This window comes from Lissotriton helveticus, chromosome 3_1 (genome assembly GCF_964261635.1).
Source record: "Lissotriton helveticus chromosome 3_1, aLisHel1.1, whole genome shotgun sequence".
NCBI classification, from domain to species: domain Eukaryota; kingdom Metazoa; phylum Chordata; class Amphibia; order Caudata; family Salamandridae; genus Lissotriton; species Lissotriton helveticus.
In genome coordinates this window covers 856,633,117-856,652,351 of record NC_136061.1, presented here as the reverse complement: position 1 = coordinate 856,652,351, position 19,235 = coordinate 856,633,117, and the positions used below count along the sequence as shown (strand labels likewise).

At 43.4% G+C, this 19,235-nt stretch overlaps 1 protein-coding gene across 3 annotated transcripts in view; it reads right to left on the bottom strand.

The window, feature by feature from the left end:
• Nucleotides 1-19,235, bottom strand: part of SH3D21 (SH3 domain containing 21) — a 286,954-nt gene that overhangs the window by 60,461 nt on the left and 207,258 nt on the right. For all 3 annotated transcript variants that reach the window (XM_078681198.1, XM_078681197.1, XM_078681199.1), the window contains exons 11-14: nucleotides 17,860-17,940; nucleotides 14,520-14,600; nucleotides 9,418-9,498; nucleotides 997-1,114 (exon numbers count right to left, since the gene is read on the bottom strand). In XM_078681198.1, the coding sequence (XP_078537324.1) occupies nucleotides 997-1,114; nucleotides 9,418-9,498; nucleotides 14,520-14,600; nucleotides 17,860-17,940 (361 nt within the window). The remainder of the gene's footprint in view (nucleotides 1-996; nucleotides 1,115-9,417; nucleotides 9,499-14,519; nucleotides 14,601-17,859; nucleotides 17,941-19,235) is intronic.

Genomic DNA, 19,235 nt, shown 5'->3' with positions numbered 1-19,235 from the left:
CCTAAATATAGACTTCTAAAAAACATTAGCAAATTGGGATGTTGGGAGTCCGTTTTGACAATGTAGTGACTCGAACCAGTATTGGCTGGTATTGACCTTCTGCTCCAACATTGCAATCTTTGTTTGACTTTCTGTTTTTCCCTTTTTAATTTGGAACATTCTTCCCTCAGTGTGGGGAGTGTTCTAGCAGCATTATTGAAATTCTGCCTCGGTTTATAGCATTTGTAGAAAAAACTCGCCCCTCCTTACAGATTCTTAATCTGTTCAGGGCCTTTAACAACCGTACTATAATTCTATAATAAACAGCTTCTTGTTGTGTGTAATTGTGTCAATTTCTTTGATACAGCGTTGATTTCTGAGCAGTCTATGCTGATTTTGCTGGTACTCAGTTGAACAGAAGTGCATAATGCAAACAAGATAAGAGACCACCAGCTGTTATGGTCATTCGAGGACAGTAACCATGGAGATGTTCCAAGAGTTTCTGGAAAATTAACAATGCAATTTACACTTATGCAGAATTATAATACAACCCATACCACGAGGAAATCATAAGCTATTTAGCCTCATCGCTGCGGCGGCTATTCCGCCGCAGCGCTAAGGGGGCGGGGTGGACGCGCGGCGCGCCCATGCTGGTGACGGAACCGCTCCGTCACCAGCCGCGGTTGAGCAGTGCTCATGACAGAGTGGTTCCGTCGTGGCCCCGCCCGCTTAATAGAACGCGCCGCGCTGAAATCAGCGCCGCGCAGGCACGTCGAGCGGGCCATGACGGAACCGCTCCGTCATCAGCACAGCGCCACCACGGCTGATGACGGAGCGGTTCCGTCCTCACCACGGAAAGGGTTAGTCAATACACCTGATGATGATTTCTGTAAAAGGAAAATCCAGGAGTGGGCCCGAGTGGTCTCAGTGATGTGAACATATCTGGTCACCCTACCAGTGATGGCTCCAGGCCTGAGACATTCATTCACATATGCGCATGGCTGGAACACACCTTACCTGTCTGAGTTTTTGAAGGAGGTCCTGAGTTTCAGAGGTACCGGAGGTACAGGAGCTACTTTTTTCAGCGGTGGGTAGGCAAACTTGTTTGCTGGATCATTCTTGGTTTCTTTTGTTTCTTTGACAAGGAGAAAGATGAACATCAGACACTCTGTACGTCACATCAGCAGAAGAAAACCATACAAGGCCACCAAACTGAGTTTTGTCACTTGAAATCTCGTATTAATACAAACCTGAGATGGAGAGTAGTTCAAGTTACGAAGCTTTCACAGGCACCGAAATCTGCTGGAAGGAATCAGTTCCCTGCAGGGATTTACGGTACCCCAGGCAAAAATACACTGCAGTGTTTTAGCACTTATCCTGGTCTAGTACCAGCCATGTTCTAGGCTTATGGGTGCAATCTGGCGCGGCAGTGCTTAACTTGAAAAAATGGAAGTGCCAGGGCCCTTCTTAGGAGGTCACTACAGCTTGCACGCTCATTACCCAGATCAGTGCTGCCAATGTCCGTATCAATACAACTACTATCACACTCCTACAAGATTGCAAGTTTGACGATTTGGATTATTCCTGGTTACCCAACATTATAAGAACGGCATGGGTGGCAGGTATTTTCTAATGATTAATGTATCTGGCATTAAACTATCAGTTGGTTTTCTCATGTCATAATGAGTCCTTAACTCCAAATAGTCTATGCAAGATCGGCATCCACTATTATTGTCAGCATTTATCTTCCGGTGTAACTTGGCAAGTGCAAAATGGGCTTCAGGGCATGTCTTTAGCAAGTAGCAATTTATTAACTCCACCATGTGGTGGATTGTCATAAGTACCAGTGTTGAACACCGGCAAAAACCACAGCTGGCACCCCCTTGTGGACAGTATTGCTTAAATATAGAAACCACTGGAAGGAAATGACTTTCTGGGCCAATCTAATCCCTTCCTGAATTAGCCTCCCCTGGAAGGTAGTCTACCATTAGTTAGGTTATATCATGTTATTTTAGAATTATTTATTATAGGGCACGACTCACACTCTAAGATGTATCTCTGCGCTTGACAACCCAAAGGCAAGTGATAAAAATGTTTAAAACAACCATGTTTTTAGGAGTTTTTTTAAATGTACAGAAATCGTGACACATCCTGATTTGCAGGGACAGCACATTCCAATAGAGAGGAGCAAGATGAGAAAATGATCTGCCACCCTATCTTGAGGTGCGGATATAATGGGGCTTTAATAGGGCCTAATTTGAGGATTGAAGTAGACGCAAGGGCTTGTAATGCCTGAGTCTCACATACAGATAGGAGGGAATATCCATAGTTAGTGCCCTATGGGTCAGGCAGCATAGTTTAAAAATAACACACTTCCTAATATGAAGTCAGTGCAGGGGTTGCAGTGCTGTTGTCTTTGTCAGGGAGAAGGTCAGAGGCTGTGTGACCACTCCGTTTATTGGAGGTATGCTTTGCTGCTCTGAGACGCAGACTAGGCCTACCCTTCTGTACCAATAACTGCCATAATATTAATACTAATAATAATCATAATAGTAATTCTAACTTCCATAGGGCAGTCAGTGGTGTGGCCTGAGTCAGGAGAATTGTATCTGTTTAGGTTGAGCCTAGGCGGCACGCATGTGTTGCCTTAAAGACATGCTGTTGTTAGTTTGTGGGCTTAGAGGCTGCCCATTTGTTTTCATTTGTTTATTTCTGAGTCATTTAAAATGCCTTGCTTCCATATGGTTAATCTGTACTTTTTGTCCCACCTTTTCGTAGGTTTTCCACTCTCCTTGAGCAGCGACCTAGTGCCTGTATTCTTCCGCATGTTCTATTTTATTATCTGGCTCTGGAACTTTTTTTTAATAATCCGGAGGAGCATTTTCCACTTCGCGCAGCATTTGGCTCACGGCCACTGGGCTTCATTTTAACCGATCACTTCTCTCAAGTGTGTGTGTTTTTTGGGTTTGATTAGCGCTGCACCCATTTCACGGCTGCCGTGCTTCCGGAGCCTTTCTTTTGTTAAATATTTTATGCTTTTTTTTGTTGAAATTTTAAACAAGCATAAGTTGGAAAGTGAGTCCGATTTGGCAAACATTAAAAATCTTTCTTTTCCAGCGTTAAGGAAGTGTGTGCGTTTTTCAAGAGCGTCTTTAGTTATTTTTTTCGAAAGGTAGAAGCGCGAAACATTTTAATCTAATGCAGCGTGTTTTCACCATTTTTAGCAAATTCAAATTCCGAAGTGGTTTTCTTTGCTTTTGTTGCTGTTGGTTTTGTGGTTCCTTAAAGGCATTGTGATTCTCGTTTTGTATAACTGAATTTTAATTATAGTCGGAAAGTGAGTCCTGTTGGCAAAGGTAAACAATCGTAGTTATTTATTGTTATGGGAGTGTGTGTTATGTTATGTTATGTAGCTTTTATATAGCGTACGGCTACTCGATTTGAGTGTCCCGACGCTTTCCACCAGCAGCTCAGAGTAAAAATAACACAACACAGCTAAAATAAAACAAAAGACATCAAAGATGTGCTTTGAAATGAGCCTTTGTTTTTTAATGTGAAAGGTAGAAGCGCAATGCCTTTTGAGCATATGCTGCGCAATTCTACCTTCTGAGTAAATAAAGAAATACGTTTTTAAAGCGTACACACTCTCCCTTCACAATATATCATAACGCGTGTTTACATTTTAGCAACAGCCATTCGTCACATTTGCCAAATATTTGGCATCAGTATGAGCGCTTTTTGAACAGGTCGCTATATTAGTTATGTTGTGCCCCAGTTGTTCAGTAAAGGTATGCTCTCCATTAATACAGATGGCCTTTACATCTTTTATTTTGCTTTTGGTAACTAGCAGAACAGCACTTACAACTGCTTTCTATTTAGCTGCTGCTGCGCCACTGTTTTCCATTTTATGAAACTATGTAAAGCAGCCCACTTGTTGTCAACAGCAAAATGACCATGTTGCTCGGTCTTACATTTTTCATTGTTTGTCAGTGAAAGGGGCCTCCGTCTCAATCTTTTCAGGAAATGAGTTGCACCATGTGAACGGGCGAGGCTGGCTTTCTGAGATGCATTACAGATTATTTCTCAACCGTACAGAAATGTTGTGGAACTATCCACTGTCGCGCTCACCAAACCTTTGGACATTGAAGGAATATTAAGCACAATAGTGTCTTTTGCAATTACATTTTCATGGAACGCTTTAACGTGCCACTGAGGATTTACAGCTTGGCAAGTGACAGATCAATATTCGGTTTGGAGTTAGGGGCTGGAAAATCCAAATTAATATTATTATTATTATTTTTCTTTTGAGGAAACAGACAAGCGCTTCCTGTGGTTTCAGGAGATCAAACCAAACTCCTGCCGGCGTTTATGGCCGTCATATCCGGTTCTTGCAGGAAGGGCGGTCTGCCATAAAACTGCAGCCAGCCTTCATCTCTGGCGAGTGAGGTGAAGGGAGTGTGAAGCTATCAGCTGCTTCGTCTGACAGTAACTAGAGACAAGGGCAGAAGTCAATATTTTCATGTATGGCCCTGGCGCTGCCTGACCCCAATCAAAAACAAATGCCAGAAATATTTCCCAGCAGTCGATCAGCATTCCTATGCGACAGCTTTATGTCGCACAAACCAAAACACACCTGGGGTTAGTACCACAAAAATGAGAAAAATATCATCTTCTCAAAATCAAGTGCCACTTATATTTCTTAGCTTGTGGATTTGGCACTTTATTTTGAAAAAATAAGTAGAGTTGAGATTAAGAGCAAATGTAATAAAAGCATGAGTGCAAAGTCAAATTCGTTTGTCCGATTTTTTTTATTTTTAATGTCTCAAACGCCTGTATTTAAGCTTTTTCTGCTGAGTGAAGAGAAAATAAAATGTGAATCAAACTGCCAGCATCGACACACTCTTTCAGCCATGTACTCCTGCTTCAAGGACCGAGCTCGGAGCAAGATGCCTTACTTATGTACAATCATGTTTACGCAGCGGAGAGCTGACAATTCACAAATAACACAGGCAGTATGTTGTTGTTTTTGAACTGCAGTTGTGCTGTCTACTCAGATTATAGTTGCGCCTTTCAGAGCCCCTGGCCATTTTAGTCATCCACAGTAATGCAGTTAAGACACATTGATACCCAGATTTTGGGTGATTTGTACAAACTAAAACCAGAAAACCTGGACATATTGCGGCATTCCTCGCTATAAATTGTATGATCAGGTAAATTACCTATTTCAATAAAACTCTTTTTTTTCTTCACTATTGTGTATGAAAGCACTTCCAGATATGCGAGTTCAGACTACCACTTGTACAAAAATAACACTTTAAATAAGTACTTCTCAATGCAGAGCTATAATGTACCTATTAACTACCAAAGCTTCCACGTTAAAGAACAGTAGATGTTGTAGCATCCAGGATAATGTGCTGCATAGCTAAGTAGTTATAAGGTCCTGTGTTAAGGTTAATGGTTATAAGGTCCTATGCCAATACTTGTTTTTTGCTTGTTTTAGATCTAGTTAGGATGTTTGCAACTGTTTCTTGACAAGGCAGCACCTCATACTCATGGGAGTATCTGAGTTATAAGGTCCTATGTTGAGGTTAATAGTTATTAGGTCCTATGCCTATGCCAATGCTTGTTTTAGATTTAGAATGGATGTTTGCAACTCTTCCTTGACACGGCAGCACCTCATACTCATGGGAGTATCTGAGTTATAAGGTCCTATGTTGAGGTTAATAGTTATTAGGTCCTATGCCTATGCCAATGCTTGTTTTAGATTTAGAATGGATGTTTGCAACTCTTCCTTGACACGGCAGCACCTCATACTCATGGGAGTATCTGAGTTATAAGGTCCTATGTTAAGGTTAATAGTTATTAGGTCCTATGCCAATGCTTGTTTTAGATCTAGTTAGGATGTTTGCAACTGTTTCTTGACAAGGCAGCACCTCATGGGAGTATCCGAGTATTTGAGTTATAAGGTCCTATGTTGAGGTTAATAGTTATAAGGTCCTATGCCTATGCCAATGCTTCTTTTAGATTTAGAATGGTTGTTTGCAACTTTTCCTTGACAAGGCAGCACCACATACTCATGGGAGTATCTGAGTTATAAGGTCCTATGTTGAGGTTAATAGTTATTAGGTCCTATGCCTATGCCAATGCTTGTTTTAGATTTAGAATGGATGTTTGCAACTTTTCCTTGACAAGGCAGCACCACATACTCATGGGAGTATCTGAGTTATAAGGTCCTATGTTGAGGTTAATAGTTATAAGGTCCTATGCCTATGCCAATGCTTCTTTTAGATTTAGAATGGTTGTTTGCAACTTTTCCTTGACAAGGCAGCACCACATACTCATGGGAGTATCTGAGTTATAAGGTCCTATGTTGAGGTTAATAGTTATTAGGTCCTATGCCTATGCCAATGCTTCTTTTAGATTTAGAATGGTTGTTTGCAACTTTTCCTTGACAAGGCAGCACCACATACTCATGGGAGTATCTGAGTTATAAGGTCCTATGTTGAGGTTAATAGTTATTAGGTCCTATGCCTATGCCAATGCTTGTTTTAGATTTAGAATGGATGTTTGCAACTCTTCCTTGACACGGCAGCACCTCATACTCATGGGAGTATCTGAGTTATAAGGTCCTATGTTAAGGTTAATAGTTATTAGGTCCTATGCCAATGCTTGTTTTAGATCTAGTTAGGATGTTTGCAACTGTTTCTTGACAAGGCAGCACCTCATGGGAGTATACGAGTATTTGAGTTATAAGGTCCTATGTTAAGGTTAATAGTTATAAGGTCCTATGCCTATGCCAATGCTTGTTTTAGATTTAGAATGGTTGTTTGCAACTTTTCCTTGACACGGCAGCACCTCATACTCATGGGAGTATCTGAGTTATAAGGTCCTATGTTGAGGTTAATAGTTATAAGGTCCTATGCCTATGCCAATGCTTGTTTTAGATTTAGAATGGATGTTTGCAACTCTTCCTTGACACGGCAGCACCTCATACTCATGGGAGTATCTGAGTTATAAGGTCCTATGTTAAGGTTAATAGTTATAAGGTCCTATGCCTATGCCAATGCTTGTTTTAGATTTAGAATGGATGTTTGCAACTCTTTCTTGACCAAGCAGCACCTCATACTCATGGGAGTATTTGAGGTGCCTGAGATGGCCTAATTCTCTGGTGCTCTTTTCTCCAGACGTGTGCAGCTCACTACTGTGTAAAACACAAGCTCGCCCTCAAGATAGACAAATGAGACTGACCCAGACCTTTCAGTCCCACCTTCTGTGCTCTGGTACTCAAGTCAAGGGTGTGTGTCCTGCCGAAGTTGTCCTGCCAAGCCAACCAACACCCAGGTGTCTGTGAGAGATTTTATCGTAATGCACACCACGGATTTAACCGGCTGGGACGCAGAGTGAGCTAGCCTACTGTGAAATCAAGATAGACCAGTCCATCTGAAGGGTGGGTGATGCGGGGCAGCGCCGGACAGGCTACTATCTCTTCAGCCTTTCAGCCACCGGTCAGTGAGGACTCGCATGGATCTCTTGTAGGCTATTCCCTCTCTAGTACCAGCATGCAGAGCGACAGGAGAGATACACAAGAAATAAAAGCATGCAAACATGAATACCCAAAAATATAAAACTGTAAATCTTTCCAGAACAACTGCTGCAGTAACAGGGTATTTTTGCTGCAGTTTCGAAAAATTCTCAATGAAACAGACAGACCTGCCTTCGCACCCTTATGATGCTATGGAAACCGTTGTTACAGTTTTGTAATTGTTTCTAGCGTGCTAGAAACTGAATTGAGGTCACACTTGAACAATGTCATAACACCCACTGCGCATTATTTGAAAATACCTACCCACAGCAGGAAGACACCGTTTCCTCCCGTGCACACAGCTGCCGGTGCACTGATGGGGGCCAAGCTGCTGAGATCAGCAGGAGGACATGAGTGACCCTTTTGTTGCAAATGAGTGACACTGCTTTTCTAAACGAGCATCAACATATGTTACAAGTGGCATTGTTGGTCCAAATGGGCGTATTATTGGCCCTGACGAAACATCATGTGGTTCGAAGGAGTGATACTAATGGTCTAAGTATGTGTCACTGTTGTGTGAAATGAGTGACAATGTCACTCAAAATGAATGACATTGTTGGTCTAAATGAGTGACAATGAGGACCTGATTCACAAACGTAAACGTACATGTTTGTGTAAGTTTACTCTTTTTACGTTTTCATAAAACTGCATTTCTTAATAAATGTACTACTGCAGAGACTCTGCTGTCGGGTGGAGAACTCCGCACATAAAAAGATAGGTCAGGCCTATCTGGTTGGGTGCGGAGTTCTCCGCCCCGACAACTGAGTCCCACAGTCACAAACTTATATGTTTACCTTTGTGAATCAGGCGCTGACTGTTCAAAGCAGTATGTAGCGTTAATAGTCAAGGTGTCTGGTATGAGCAAATTTGGACTGGAATGAAATGGGTACAGTGTATTACTAAGCATGATAAAACATAACTTATAAAATCTCAATAGTTTTAAATCCCTAATATGTTTGTGTATGCCTGTAGATGAGCGACACTATATTTACCATTCACCTCACGAAACATTACAGCTTGCACCTCCACTAACAAGCCACATGTGTCACGTTACCTAATCTGAGTCTCACGCATTGCCTAGTGCACCCTCTGCACCAAAATACACAAGTAGAAACACAGACATGTGTCAATGGGATGTATGACATTACAACGCATGCTTTTACATCGCAGGCCTTTACAACGCGGTTTTTACAACGCAAACCTTAACAACGCATAGCGCTTTGGGGTGCTGGATAGTGAATAGTTTAATTTACTATTCCAACTCCAGTCCCCGTGGACACTAGGGAAGGTGTTGGACAGTAAATTAAACTTTTTCCCTATCCTTGAGCGCCCCTCAGCGCAATGCGTTGTAATGGTTTGCGTTGTAAAAGTTGCGTCGTAAATGCACTGCGTGGTAAAAGTTGCGTTGTAAAGGATGTTTCCCGTGTCAATGATTTCGGCTAATGTTACAAAGCAACCCCATTTTTAGACCTCTTTAAATCCATTTGGTATCTGTGTACCTGCGGTGTCGCAAATATAATCTGTAACAGGAGTGAGAAGACCCATTCCTGTCGCTTCATTACGCCACGCAGACCACATCTACAGGCATACTATACACCAATATGGCTTTAGCACCGTAATATACACTGTTGCCCACATCTATGTGTTTCATTTTAAAAAGATACACAGCTCTCTGCATATGGTACTCCATGGAGCTACCTTGGGGCCAACTTTTATTTTCTGACCCCCAGCTGTCCCTTGTTTCAACCTTCAAGTGTTAAGTGGTGTGGAAAAATGAAGACCACCGCTAAAACTACTACTATTACTACTACTACTACTACTAATAATAATAATAATACTCTTAATTCTCAGCTTACCTTTCTGATTGGTCACACCTGGAGACTGAGGTCTGTTCCCATTAGCCATCTTTTTCTCAGTCACCGTGTCCGGTTTCGTTCCTAAAACATGAGAAGAAAGAGGTCATCTACTCTGTTTGAGGGTGTGTGATTTATGGATTGTACTGAAGCCACGCGTCCTTCTGTCAGCTCCTCAGAGCATCGTACCAGGCGGCAACTGCACTTTCAACTTTCTACTGATGACCATAGAAAGATGTCTGCATTCTTACTATTGCAATGGGAAGGATGAAGAGCAGGCGAGTACTGCTCACACTCTACGAAAACCGGGGACTCATTATTACTCTTTTTAAGGTAAGCAGACATTCTCTGTCACCTCTATATATTCTTACTCAATGGCGGCTGGCATGTACCGAGGGTGGGGGTGGGTGGGGGGGCGCACAACAACAAAAAGAATAAACTAAATGTATCTTTTTTCTTCGCTGCGAGAAGTCCTCCTCCCTCTGGCGTCTTTTGGAAGCCCCGGAAGCAGGAAACTGCACTACCCAATCCTACCGCTGCTTTCAAAGCATGAATTATTTACAACAAGGGGTGGTGATGGACAGAGTCTCTGAATTAAGCAGAGTACTCTCACCCAGTCAACAGATCAGGGCTAGATCCAACACCGTTTTTTAGCTCATTGCACCATCCCAGTTTCAGAACCTGGCTGTATGCAAATTAGTCTGTCCCTGGCCCAGTGCATCATGGGAACAGGGCAGACCAGACTACAAAAGCCAATTCTTACACTGGGAAGGAAACAAGCTTCCGGGGACCGGTTTCTGCCATTTCAGGCGTCTTCGGCCCGGCTTGCTTGAATCCTGATGGTGCAATGAGCAAGGGACTCACATCTGAGTATGCCCTTCTACGCTTAGGGTGGACAAAATTATTTACAACAAGGGGTGGTGATGGACAGAGTCTCTGAATTAAGCAGAGTACTCTCACCCAGTCAAGAGATCAGGGCTAGATCCAACACCGTTTTTTAGCTCATTGCACCATCCCAGTTTCAGAACCTGGCTGTATGCAAATTAGTCTGTCCTTGGCCCAGTGCATCATGGGAACAGGGCAGACCAGACTACAAAAGCCAATTCTTACACTGGGAAGGAAACAAGCTTCCGGGGACCGGTTTCTGCCATTTCAGGCGTCTTCGGCCCGGCTTGCTTGAATCCTGATGGTGCAATGAGCAAGGGACTCACATCTGAGTATGCCCTTCTACGCTTAGGGTGGACAAAATTATTTACAACAAGGGGTGGTGATGGACAGAGTCTCTGAATTAAGCAGAGTACTCTCACCCAGTCAAGAGATCAGGGCTAGATCCAACACCGTTTTTTAGCTCATTGCACCATCCCAGTTTCAGAACCTGGCTGTATGCAAATTAGTCTGTCCCTGGCCCAGTGCATCATGGGAACAGGGCAGACCAGACTACAAAAGCCAATTCTTACACTGGGAAGGAAACAAGCTTCCGGGGACCGGTTTCTGCCATTTCAGGCGTCTTCGGCCCGGCTTGCTTGAATCCTGATGGTGCAATGAGCAAGGGACTCACATCTGAGTATGCCCTTCCACGCTTAGGGTGGACAAAATTATTTACAACAAGGGGTGGTAATGCCAGAAACCGGTCCCCGGAAGCTTGTTTCCTTCCCAGTGTAAGAATTGGCTTTTGTAGTTTGGTTTGCCCTGTTCCCATCATGCACTGGGACAGGAACAGACTAATTTGCATACAGCCAGGTTCTGAAACTGGGATGGTGCAATGAGCTAAAAAACGGTGTTGGATCTAGCCCTGATCTTTTGACTGGGTGAGAGTATTCTGCTTAATTCAGAGACTCTGTCCCTCACCACCCCTTGTTGTAAATATTTTTGTCCACCCTAAGCGTGGAAGGGTATACTCAGACATGAGTCACTTGCTCATTGCACCATCAGGATTCAAGCAAGCCGGGCCGAAGACGGCTGTAATGCCAGAAACCGGTCCCCGGAAGCTTGTTTCCTTCCCAGTGTAAGAATTGGCTTTTGTAGTTTGGTTTGCCCTGTTCCCATCATGCACTGGGACAGGAACAGACTAATTTGCATACAGCCAGGTTCTGAAACTGGGATGGTGCAATGAGCTAAAAACGGTGTTGGATCTAGCCCTGATCTTTTGACTGGGTGAGAGTATTCTGCTTAATTCAGAGACTCTGTCCCTCACCACCCCTTGTTAAAAATATTTTTGTCCACCCTAAGCGTGGAAGGGTATACTCAGACATGAGTCCCTTGCTCATTGCACCATCAGGATTCAAGCAAGCCGGGCCGAAGACGGCTGTAATGCCAGAAACCGGTCCCCGGAAGCTTGTTTCCTTCCCAGTGTAAGAATTGGCTTTTGTAGTTTGGTTTGCCCTGTTCCCATCATGCACTGGGACAGGAACAGACTAATTTGCATACAGCCAGGTTCTGAAACTGGGATGGTGCAATGAGCTAAAAAACGGTGTTGGATCTAGCCCTGATCTTTTGACTGGGTGAGAGTATTCTGCTTAATTCAGAGACTCTGTCCCTCACCACCCCTTGTTGTAAATATTTTTGTCCACCCTAAGCGTGGATGGGTATACTCAGACATGAGTCCCTTGCTCATTGCACCATCAGGATTCAAGCAAGCCGGGCCGAAGACGGCTGTAATGCCAGAAACCGGTCCCCGGAAGCTTGTTTCCTTCCCAGTGTAAGAATTGGCTTTTGTAGTTTGGTTTGCCCTGTTCCCATCATGCACTGGGACAGGAACAGACTAATTTGCATACAGCCAGGTTCTGAAACTGGGATGGTGCAATGAGCTAAAAAACGGTGTTGGATCTAGCCCTGATCTTTTGACTGGGTGAGAGTATTCTGCTTAATTCAGAGACTCTGTCCCTCACCACCCCTTGTTGTAAATATTCAAAGCATGAAAGCAGTCCCAGAACTGGATAGAGCAGACTCTCTCAGCGCTCCTAAGAGCACTGGAGGCCGGCGATTTCTCTAACCTAGTTGTCAAAGACAGCTAGGTTAGAGAACATTAAAATGCACATGTGTGGCTGGCCGTCCCAAGACAGCCGACCAAAGAGACATGCGCATTTCAAAGCGCACGGCTCTCTGCTGCTGCCACTCTGCAGTGCTGGCCCCGCCACTTCCTGTGACACCTAATTCAGTATGGGGTGCTGAAAAATAAAATGGAAATAAATTAACTTTATTACCGTTTTATTTTTCAGGTCTGGGGCTTGTGGGGGGACGCTCCTCAGCTAACGTGGAGGAGCCGCCCCTGTTTTCTTACTTTTAGAATCAATCCCAAAGAGGCATGCTATGGAGAATGGTAGGTTATTATAGAAAAAGATAAATATTTTTCAATTACAAAGCTCTGTAGGACTGATCTCCCAAAGCTGCCCTAGACCTGGTGCCAGAGTTCACATAGTACTACTTGCCAGAGGCATGCACATAGACTTGCCAAGCGCCACCTGCAGAATCAGGCTGATAATAAGGGATGGCGATGTCACATAGACCACTAGGTGTTGAGGTCTTCAGTCATAGTTTAGTCTGCCACCTCCTACTAAGCAGTAAAGTTACAGCCCATCTGGAAACTCTCTATTCAGTGATAGCTAATCCTTGATTCACGCCCAAACACCACACACCCTTGATTTGTGGAATGGCATTCTGCTTTCAAGGTAAGCCAACAGAGCTGGTTTGTTAAAATACCTCTATTCCTCCCACATAAACAAGAGGGGTCAGCCCTTACTACACATCTAGTACTGAATCTGGTCCATTCACCTCCTGAAGTCCAATCAAGCCTCTGGATTCATCCACTGATTGGAAGCACACTGGATTCCCTAACTCCCTTCATGTACCCTAATAGTGTGAGGGTCACCGATAGCACTGGATTGCAACACGATACAACAGTCTTATATAATAAGAGTGATTACATATATGTACACACTCTGTGTCCTTATCTCACATTCTATGAATACCACACAAAAAATTCCTTTCCAGTATTATAGGGAAATTGTGTTAATTTATGAATGATCCTCGGCACTGAAGCCAGCCGTTGACCCTGGTTAAGGCTGTTAACACAATAACATTTGTTGACAACATAGGATATGTGGGTTGCGTGCATACCCTCGTTATCACACTGATTTTTTTTAATCTGATCATAGGGAAACTCTAATAATCTCCAGTTGTCTACCACTAGGTACTTTTAATATATAGGGGTCACTTTTCCCCCGAAGCTTAAGATAGTAGGGACAGTACTTTTTTCCCCTAGCAGCAGGCTGGCAAGGGGGGTTTGTCTCACAGATCTCCTAAATGAGAGCCCACCCTCACTTTACAAAGGAACCATGTTAGAGTGAAGTAGAGACCCTATGATAAAGCATGCCAACATGGTCGGTTAGGGTCCCACATCCTATTAACTAATAGTCTGCTTGGTACAGAGCATACCATTCCTTCTACTCCAATGTAGCAGGTAAATCATACCTGTGGGTGTAGTATACATTCTAATGAAGGAGGTGTGATAGACCTTCATCATTTTACTTCTGGCTCCTCTTCTGTTTGCACAAACATCTGGAAAGGTTATTTGGAATTTACAGTGGGAAACTATTCCAGCTGTGTGGAGTTCTCTATTGTAGATAATTCCACACCAGGGGAACAGGATCCCCTCTAGAAACACACTGTTATTCTTTGATGGGAAAATATTTGTTCTCACGGAAAAAGCCCTCCCCTGCATACCCACCTAATCTGTAGGTGATCCATTCCCTTTTCCATCCTGGACATTTTTTTACACCAGCCCTTATCAGGAGTAAAAATGTGTCCCTTTCCGGGATGGAAAGTGGAAAGCGAAGAGTTTCTGAATGCCAACAAACCTTCATGTTCACAAAGGACGCTCACTTTTGCAACCCCCTGAGAGGGATTTAAAGGTGCAGAGAACACTTCACTTATGAGAGAGATCTCTGCACAGGTAAATTGAGATATATACATATATACAAATTTTCATTTGTAAATAGACCCCAATGTGTTTATTAGGATGACTGTCATCTATTGGCCTATCAGATCAACCCCCCCCGCCCCCAGGACAAGGAGCCATGGCTTGTTCTCAGGTCACACATTCTCACCTTTCTGGTCTTTTGTGGCTTGGATTGGAGACTTGACCACGTCCACTGGCTTCTTCTCAGGCACAGCGAAGTCATGTTTCACTATGAAAAAAAAGTTGAAAAAAGTTTTTGGGTCATCCGAAATAACCTGGTACGATTCCTAATCCTAAATTTGAAGATACCCGCCTATTAAAGTTGCATGTTTCTAGTATTTTTTAGCAACATGGTAGGCCACCTTAAATTGGCCATAATCTTTTGTTCAAAGTTAGCTGGCGGTATAGTAAGTGATTTTTTACAAATTGATGCAAACTGTCACATTATGAGTTCGCGGTTTCTCTGCGGGCTGAATTTAAGGATACCGGGTGGCATCTCCCCATGCGATTGCATAGATTACAAGTAATTTCCCCCAGAATGGAGAATAACACACAGAATCTGAAATATTGGACCCAATTCTACATGTTTTTCCCAGATCAGTCCTGCATGTTTTTGCCATTTCCAGGAGAAATAACAAGACCAGACTTAGAACACCCCAACTGTACAACGACTCTTTCCTGTGTGGGATTGTGCAGGCATTCATTGTGTTGCCATCCTCTGCTATCACTCAGTTATCACAAGCAGAAACCCGACAGACTGTTCCATGATGGATCCAGTAGGAAAAGGAAATACAAAGTTAGGGATCCTGAGCTGGAGGTCCTGACCAAGGAGATGGTAGGCCATGACTGTAAGTTGCCACTTCATGCTGAGGATGTCACTAAGAACAAACAAAAATATGCTTGTAGAAGGAGATAATGGATAAAATAAATCATTACTGAATCAACATATTGACATGATGTTGAGAACATGAAAAAAACTGGTTCTAGACCTTGAAATTCCAGGTACTCAAGTGACTTGCCAAGCACCAAAGCATGGCAACTGGTGGGAGTGCTCCACCTCAGCTCTACTTCAAGCTGTGGGAAGAAAAGCTTAGGGCCATCCTTAATATTTCTTCAGTGGAAGACATGGAAGAAGGTCTTGAGCTAGGAGTAATCCGAGGTAAGAGACATGGGAGTTGTAATGGAAGTAAATGTGTTTGTTAAAAAGTTGACTTGTCTAAGAATCATCATCATGGTGAAGAGTGACTGGTGTACTTTGTTACACATATTCACATTGGCTCAAGTATGTGATGCCATAGGGGCTAACAACTCTCTAATGGAACTAAAGTATTGAGAATTGACTACAATTATAATGAATTGTAATCTTGCTGTTGAAGGATTTGTCTGCCCAGCACCTTAAGGGTGATGTTTTACCACAGTATCACTATGCTTCTCCTCAGGATAATTGCCTTGTGGTTTTGTCCAGAGCTCTTAACACCGCAGCTCAATCTACAAAGTTCCAAATTGAGTAGCATTTGCACATAAATAGTGTGTTTCATGTCAGTATTTCTGCACACTTGCTCTGTGTACTTGGGGCCACCAGTAATACATGATTGTTATTTGACCCTAGGATGCCAGGAAATCAAGTTGTAGCATAGATGTCTGCTTTTCTGGCATTAATTGTGTGGGTGCCCAAGGGGGACTGCATATGCTGCTCACTCACTCTAAAGATTCGATCACTTAGCAGAGAAATTTGCTAAAGGTTTACTGAGAAATGCTGTGCACCAATCCTGCGTTCTGCTGTGTGATGCATATTGTAACAGATTCTAGCTCCACAAGCATTTTCGGGAAGAGAGTATAGCAGTGGTCCCTATGTTGGCGCTCCAGAGTATCCGTAATGAATAGCATAGGTTTTGGATGGTGTCCATATTCAGCCTGCGTATCCTCTGGATCTCAATCCGATTCATGTTTATGAGTTCAGACCTCAGTCTGTCAATCCTGAGACTATTCTTGCATTGCTGTGCTATTTGAGGTCATTGATTGGTGTCATGGTTTCCATCCTCACCCTGCATGGCTTGTGGTAGCAGCACATATATCTAGCATAGCATGCCATAGTAACCGATCAGTGCTGCTTCCGTGGTTGTGTACTACAGAATAGAAACATGACCAGCTGCACTCAACCTGTGAGAGCTTTACATGTCCATTTCTGTTTATGTAGCACTGGCCCTGAGATTTAATATTTTTCAGCTCAAACAGTGCATGTAGGCGTTTTTGGCATCATTGTGTTGTTTTAGGTTTTTTGTATTGTTTCTTTCATTCCCTTTACCTTCGGGAACTTTTACCACTTGAGGAACTCTTTTGCTGATGCCAAGGCAGGACCACATTGCCCAGAATCCTGCCTTCCTACACTGGCATGCGCTAATTATCACTACACCTCACTCATAATCAGGGCCTTGGAGGGGTTCAATCAATCAGGGTTTTGAAAAGCGCAAGCTACTCACCCGGAGTGGGTCTCAAGGCACTCGGGGAAAGGGGGCGGGGGGTGGAGGGAGATGCGCAGATCCTGGAGGTTCACTGAGTTCCATCAAAGAGCCTTGTCTTGAGGTCCTTTAGGAACTTAGGGAGCGATGCAGTCTGTCGGAGGTGTAGAGGGAGGAAGTTCCATGTTTAGGCTGCAAGGAGGGAGAAGGAGCGCCCTCCTGTTCTGTTTTTCTTGATCCCAGTTTCCGTTGCAAGGAAGAGCTGGCCGAGTGGAGAGAATGCTGGGGAGCGTGGAACGCGAGGCGGTGGTTCAGGTTGGCGGGTCCGGTGTTGTGGAGGACCTTGTGTGCGTGGGTGAGAAGCTTGAAAGTGATTCTCTTCTCGACAGAGAGCCAGTGTAGGGTCCATAGGTGTTGGCGGATGGGGCTGTGGTGCAGTAAGTTGAGGACTATTCCGGCAGCAGCGTTCTGGAGTTTTAGGGTGATGTTTTTATTAATCCCCGCGTAGAGTGTGTTGTCGTAGTTGCTGCGGATGAGGGCTTGTGTGACAGTTTTCCAGTATTCGGGGTGATCAGCTACTTTCAAGTTCAAGCAGCTTCTGCTTTGGCTAATCTGGGCTGAAACTTGCTAATGTGGTACTCCTGTGCTGGGCACTTGTGACTGCATGGATACCACCACTATGCAGTGTTTAGTATTTAGAATTTGGATTTCTAATCAATTAGAATTCAGGTCAGGGACATCTGAAAGGGCAGATAAAAATGTCAGGAAAGCTACTCTCCCTTTTATACGAGTTTGAATGACCACGGTGCACCATAATTAGCCTAAGTACAACAATGGTAAGAAATGTATCCTGGAGGCAGTGGGCAACCTCAATCAGTACCAGAAGCTGTATTTTTGGTTATCACCCAGAATTTCAAGTGCTCTGGGCCTTCCATACTTGTGACAGCCCCTAGTCCTTCCTGCACATTTCAGAATCTTTCAACAACAAAAAAATGCTCTTCCACATCTCATATTCAGTCCATGTCTTACCTTTCTGGTCTTTGAGCATATGATTCTGCGGCTTGCTCACTTCAGCTGGCTTCTTCTCTGGCACAGCCGAGTCAGGTTTCACTATAGAAATAGTATAACAATGGATTAACGGCTGATGAATCATATTCAGGAACACTGACACTATGCAATACTGGTTGCAGCACTTTCCACCTTATTATGTAAGGGATAAAGTACCCCCTGCTGTACATTATAAGGATATTGCAAATCACCAAGGAGTTCCATAACCATATAGAGGAATGAGGCCGAAGGCCAAGTTCCTTTATAAGGTTATGGAACTCCGAGTTGACTTGAAATATCCTTATCATGTATGCCAAGGGGTACTTTATCCCATATAATACATGGTCACACCATCACCTTTCCCACAAACCACTTAAAACCTTGGCGTGTAGCTCTTCCATATGAAAGAGCAAGCATGTTTTCAAACCAGAAGAATAAAAATATAAATTCAATACAAGTCCATTCATTTTTTTTAAGCTGTAGTAACTCGAAAAATTTAGAAAGATGCAGATTCTAGCTCTTCTCTGCCTAAGGAATGCAAATAAAACATTTTATTGTGACGTCAGAACTCAACTGTAATAACTTATGATAGTCGAGTTCTGATGTCTTGCCTTTATATTCGGAGTCTGGGTGCATCACATGTCGCTGATTATAAAGAAATTAGACACTGCCATTTATACAGGGATTACAGAATCCCATGTATTTATTATATATTTAATGCACATGCCCAATACTCCACGTGGTGCTGCCCAGTGGCTGGTTCATTCCAAAGCTTAACTGGCTACTTTTTGTTGTTGATTGCTGTATTTAGCTGTTGCCTGGTACCAATGAAGGGGAACTTTGGGCCAGACAGTACTAATGTATTTTAATATGTCAAAAGAGTGAAATAATACTGTCACAGAATGTGCTGCATTATGCCACATGCAAGTCTTTTTCTTTGCTTGGTCATTCATTGCACATAATTCCTGTGGCACTGATTATATTTAAGGGGTGGCTAAAGGGCAAGCTTAAATCCACAAACTGAAAATATACAATATTGTTGTAAAGAATATTAGGGCCACCTAGATTTTGGCACAAATTAGGGTTCAGTGAGAGCTACTGTGATGGCCGCGAGATGGTCAAGCGATCTTTGTGTGTAGTGGGAACTTGCCAATCGTACAAGTTACTTACCTTTGGTAATGATGTATCTGGTAGAGACGATTCTAGCAACAGATTCCTTAACATAGAATTATTCCCAGGCGTGAGACTGGATCTGGAAAATGTTCTGCCACAGCATCTCCGCGTGCCGGGGGACAGCACCACGTGACTCCGCCCTGACGTCGTCCGCGTACATGACGTCAGGGAGGTCACATAAGTCC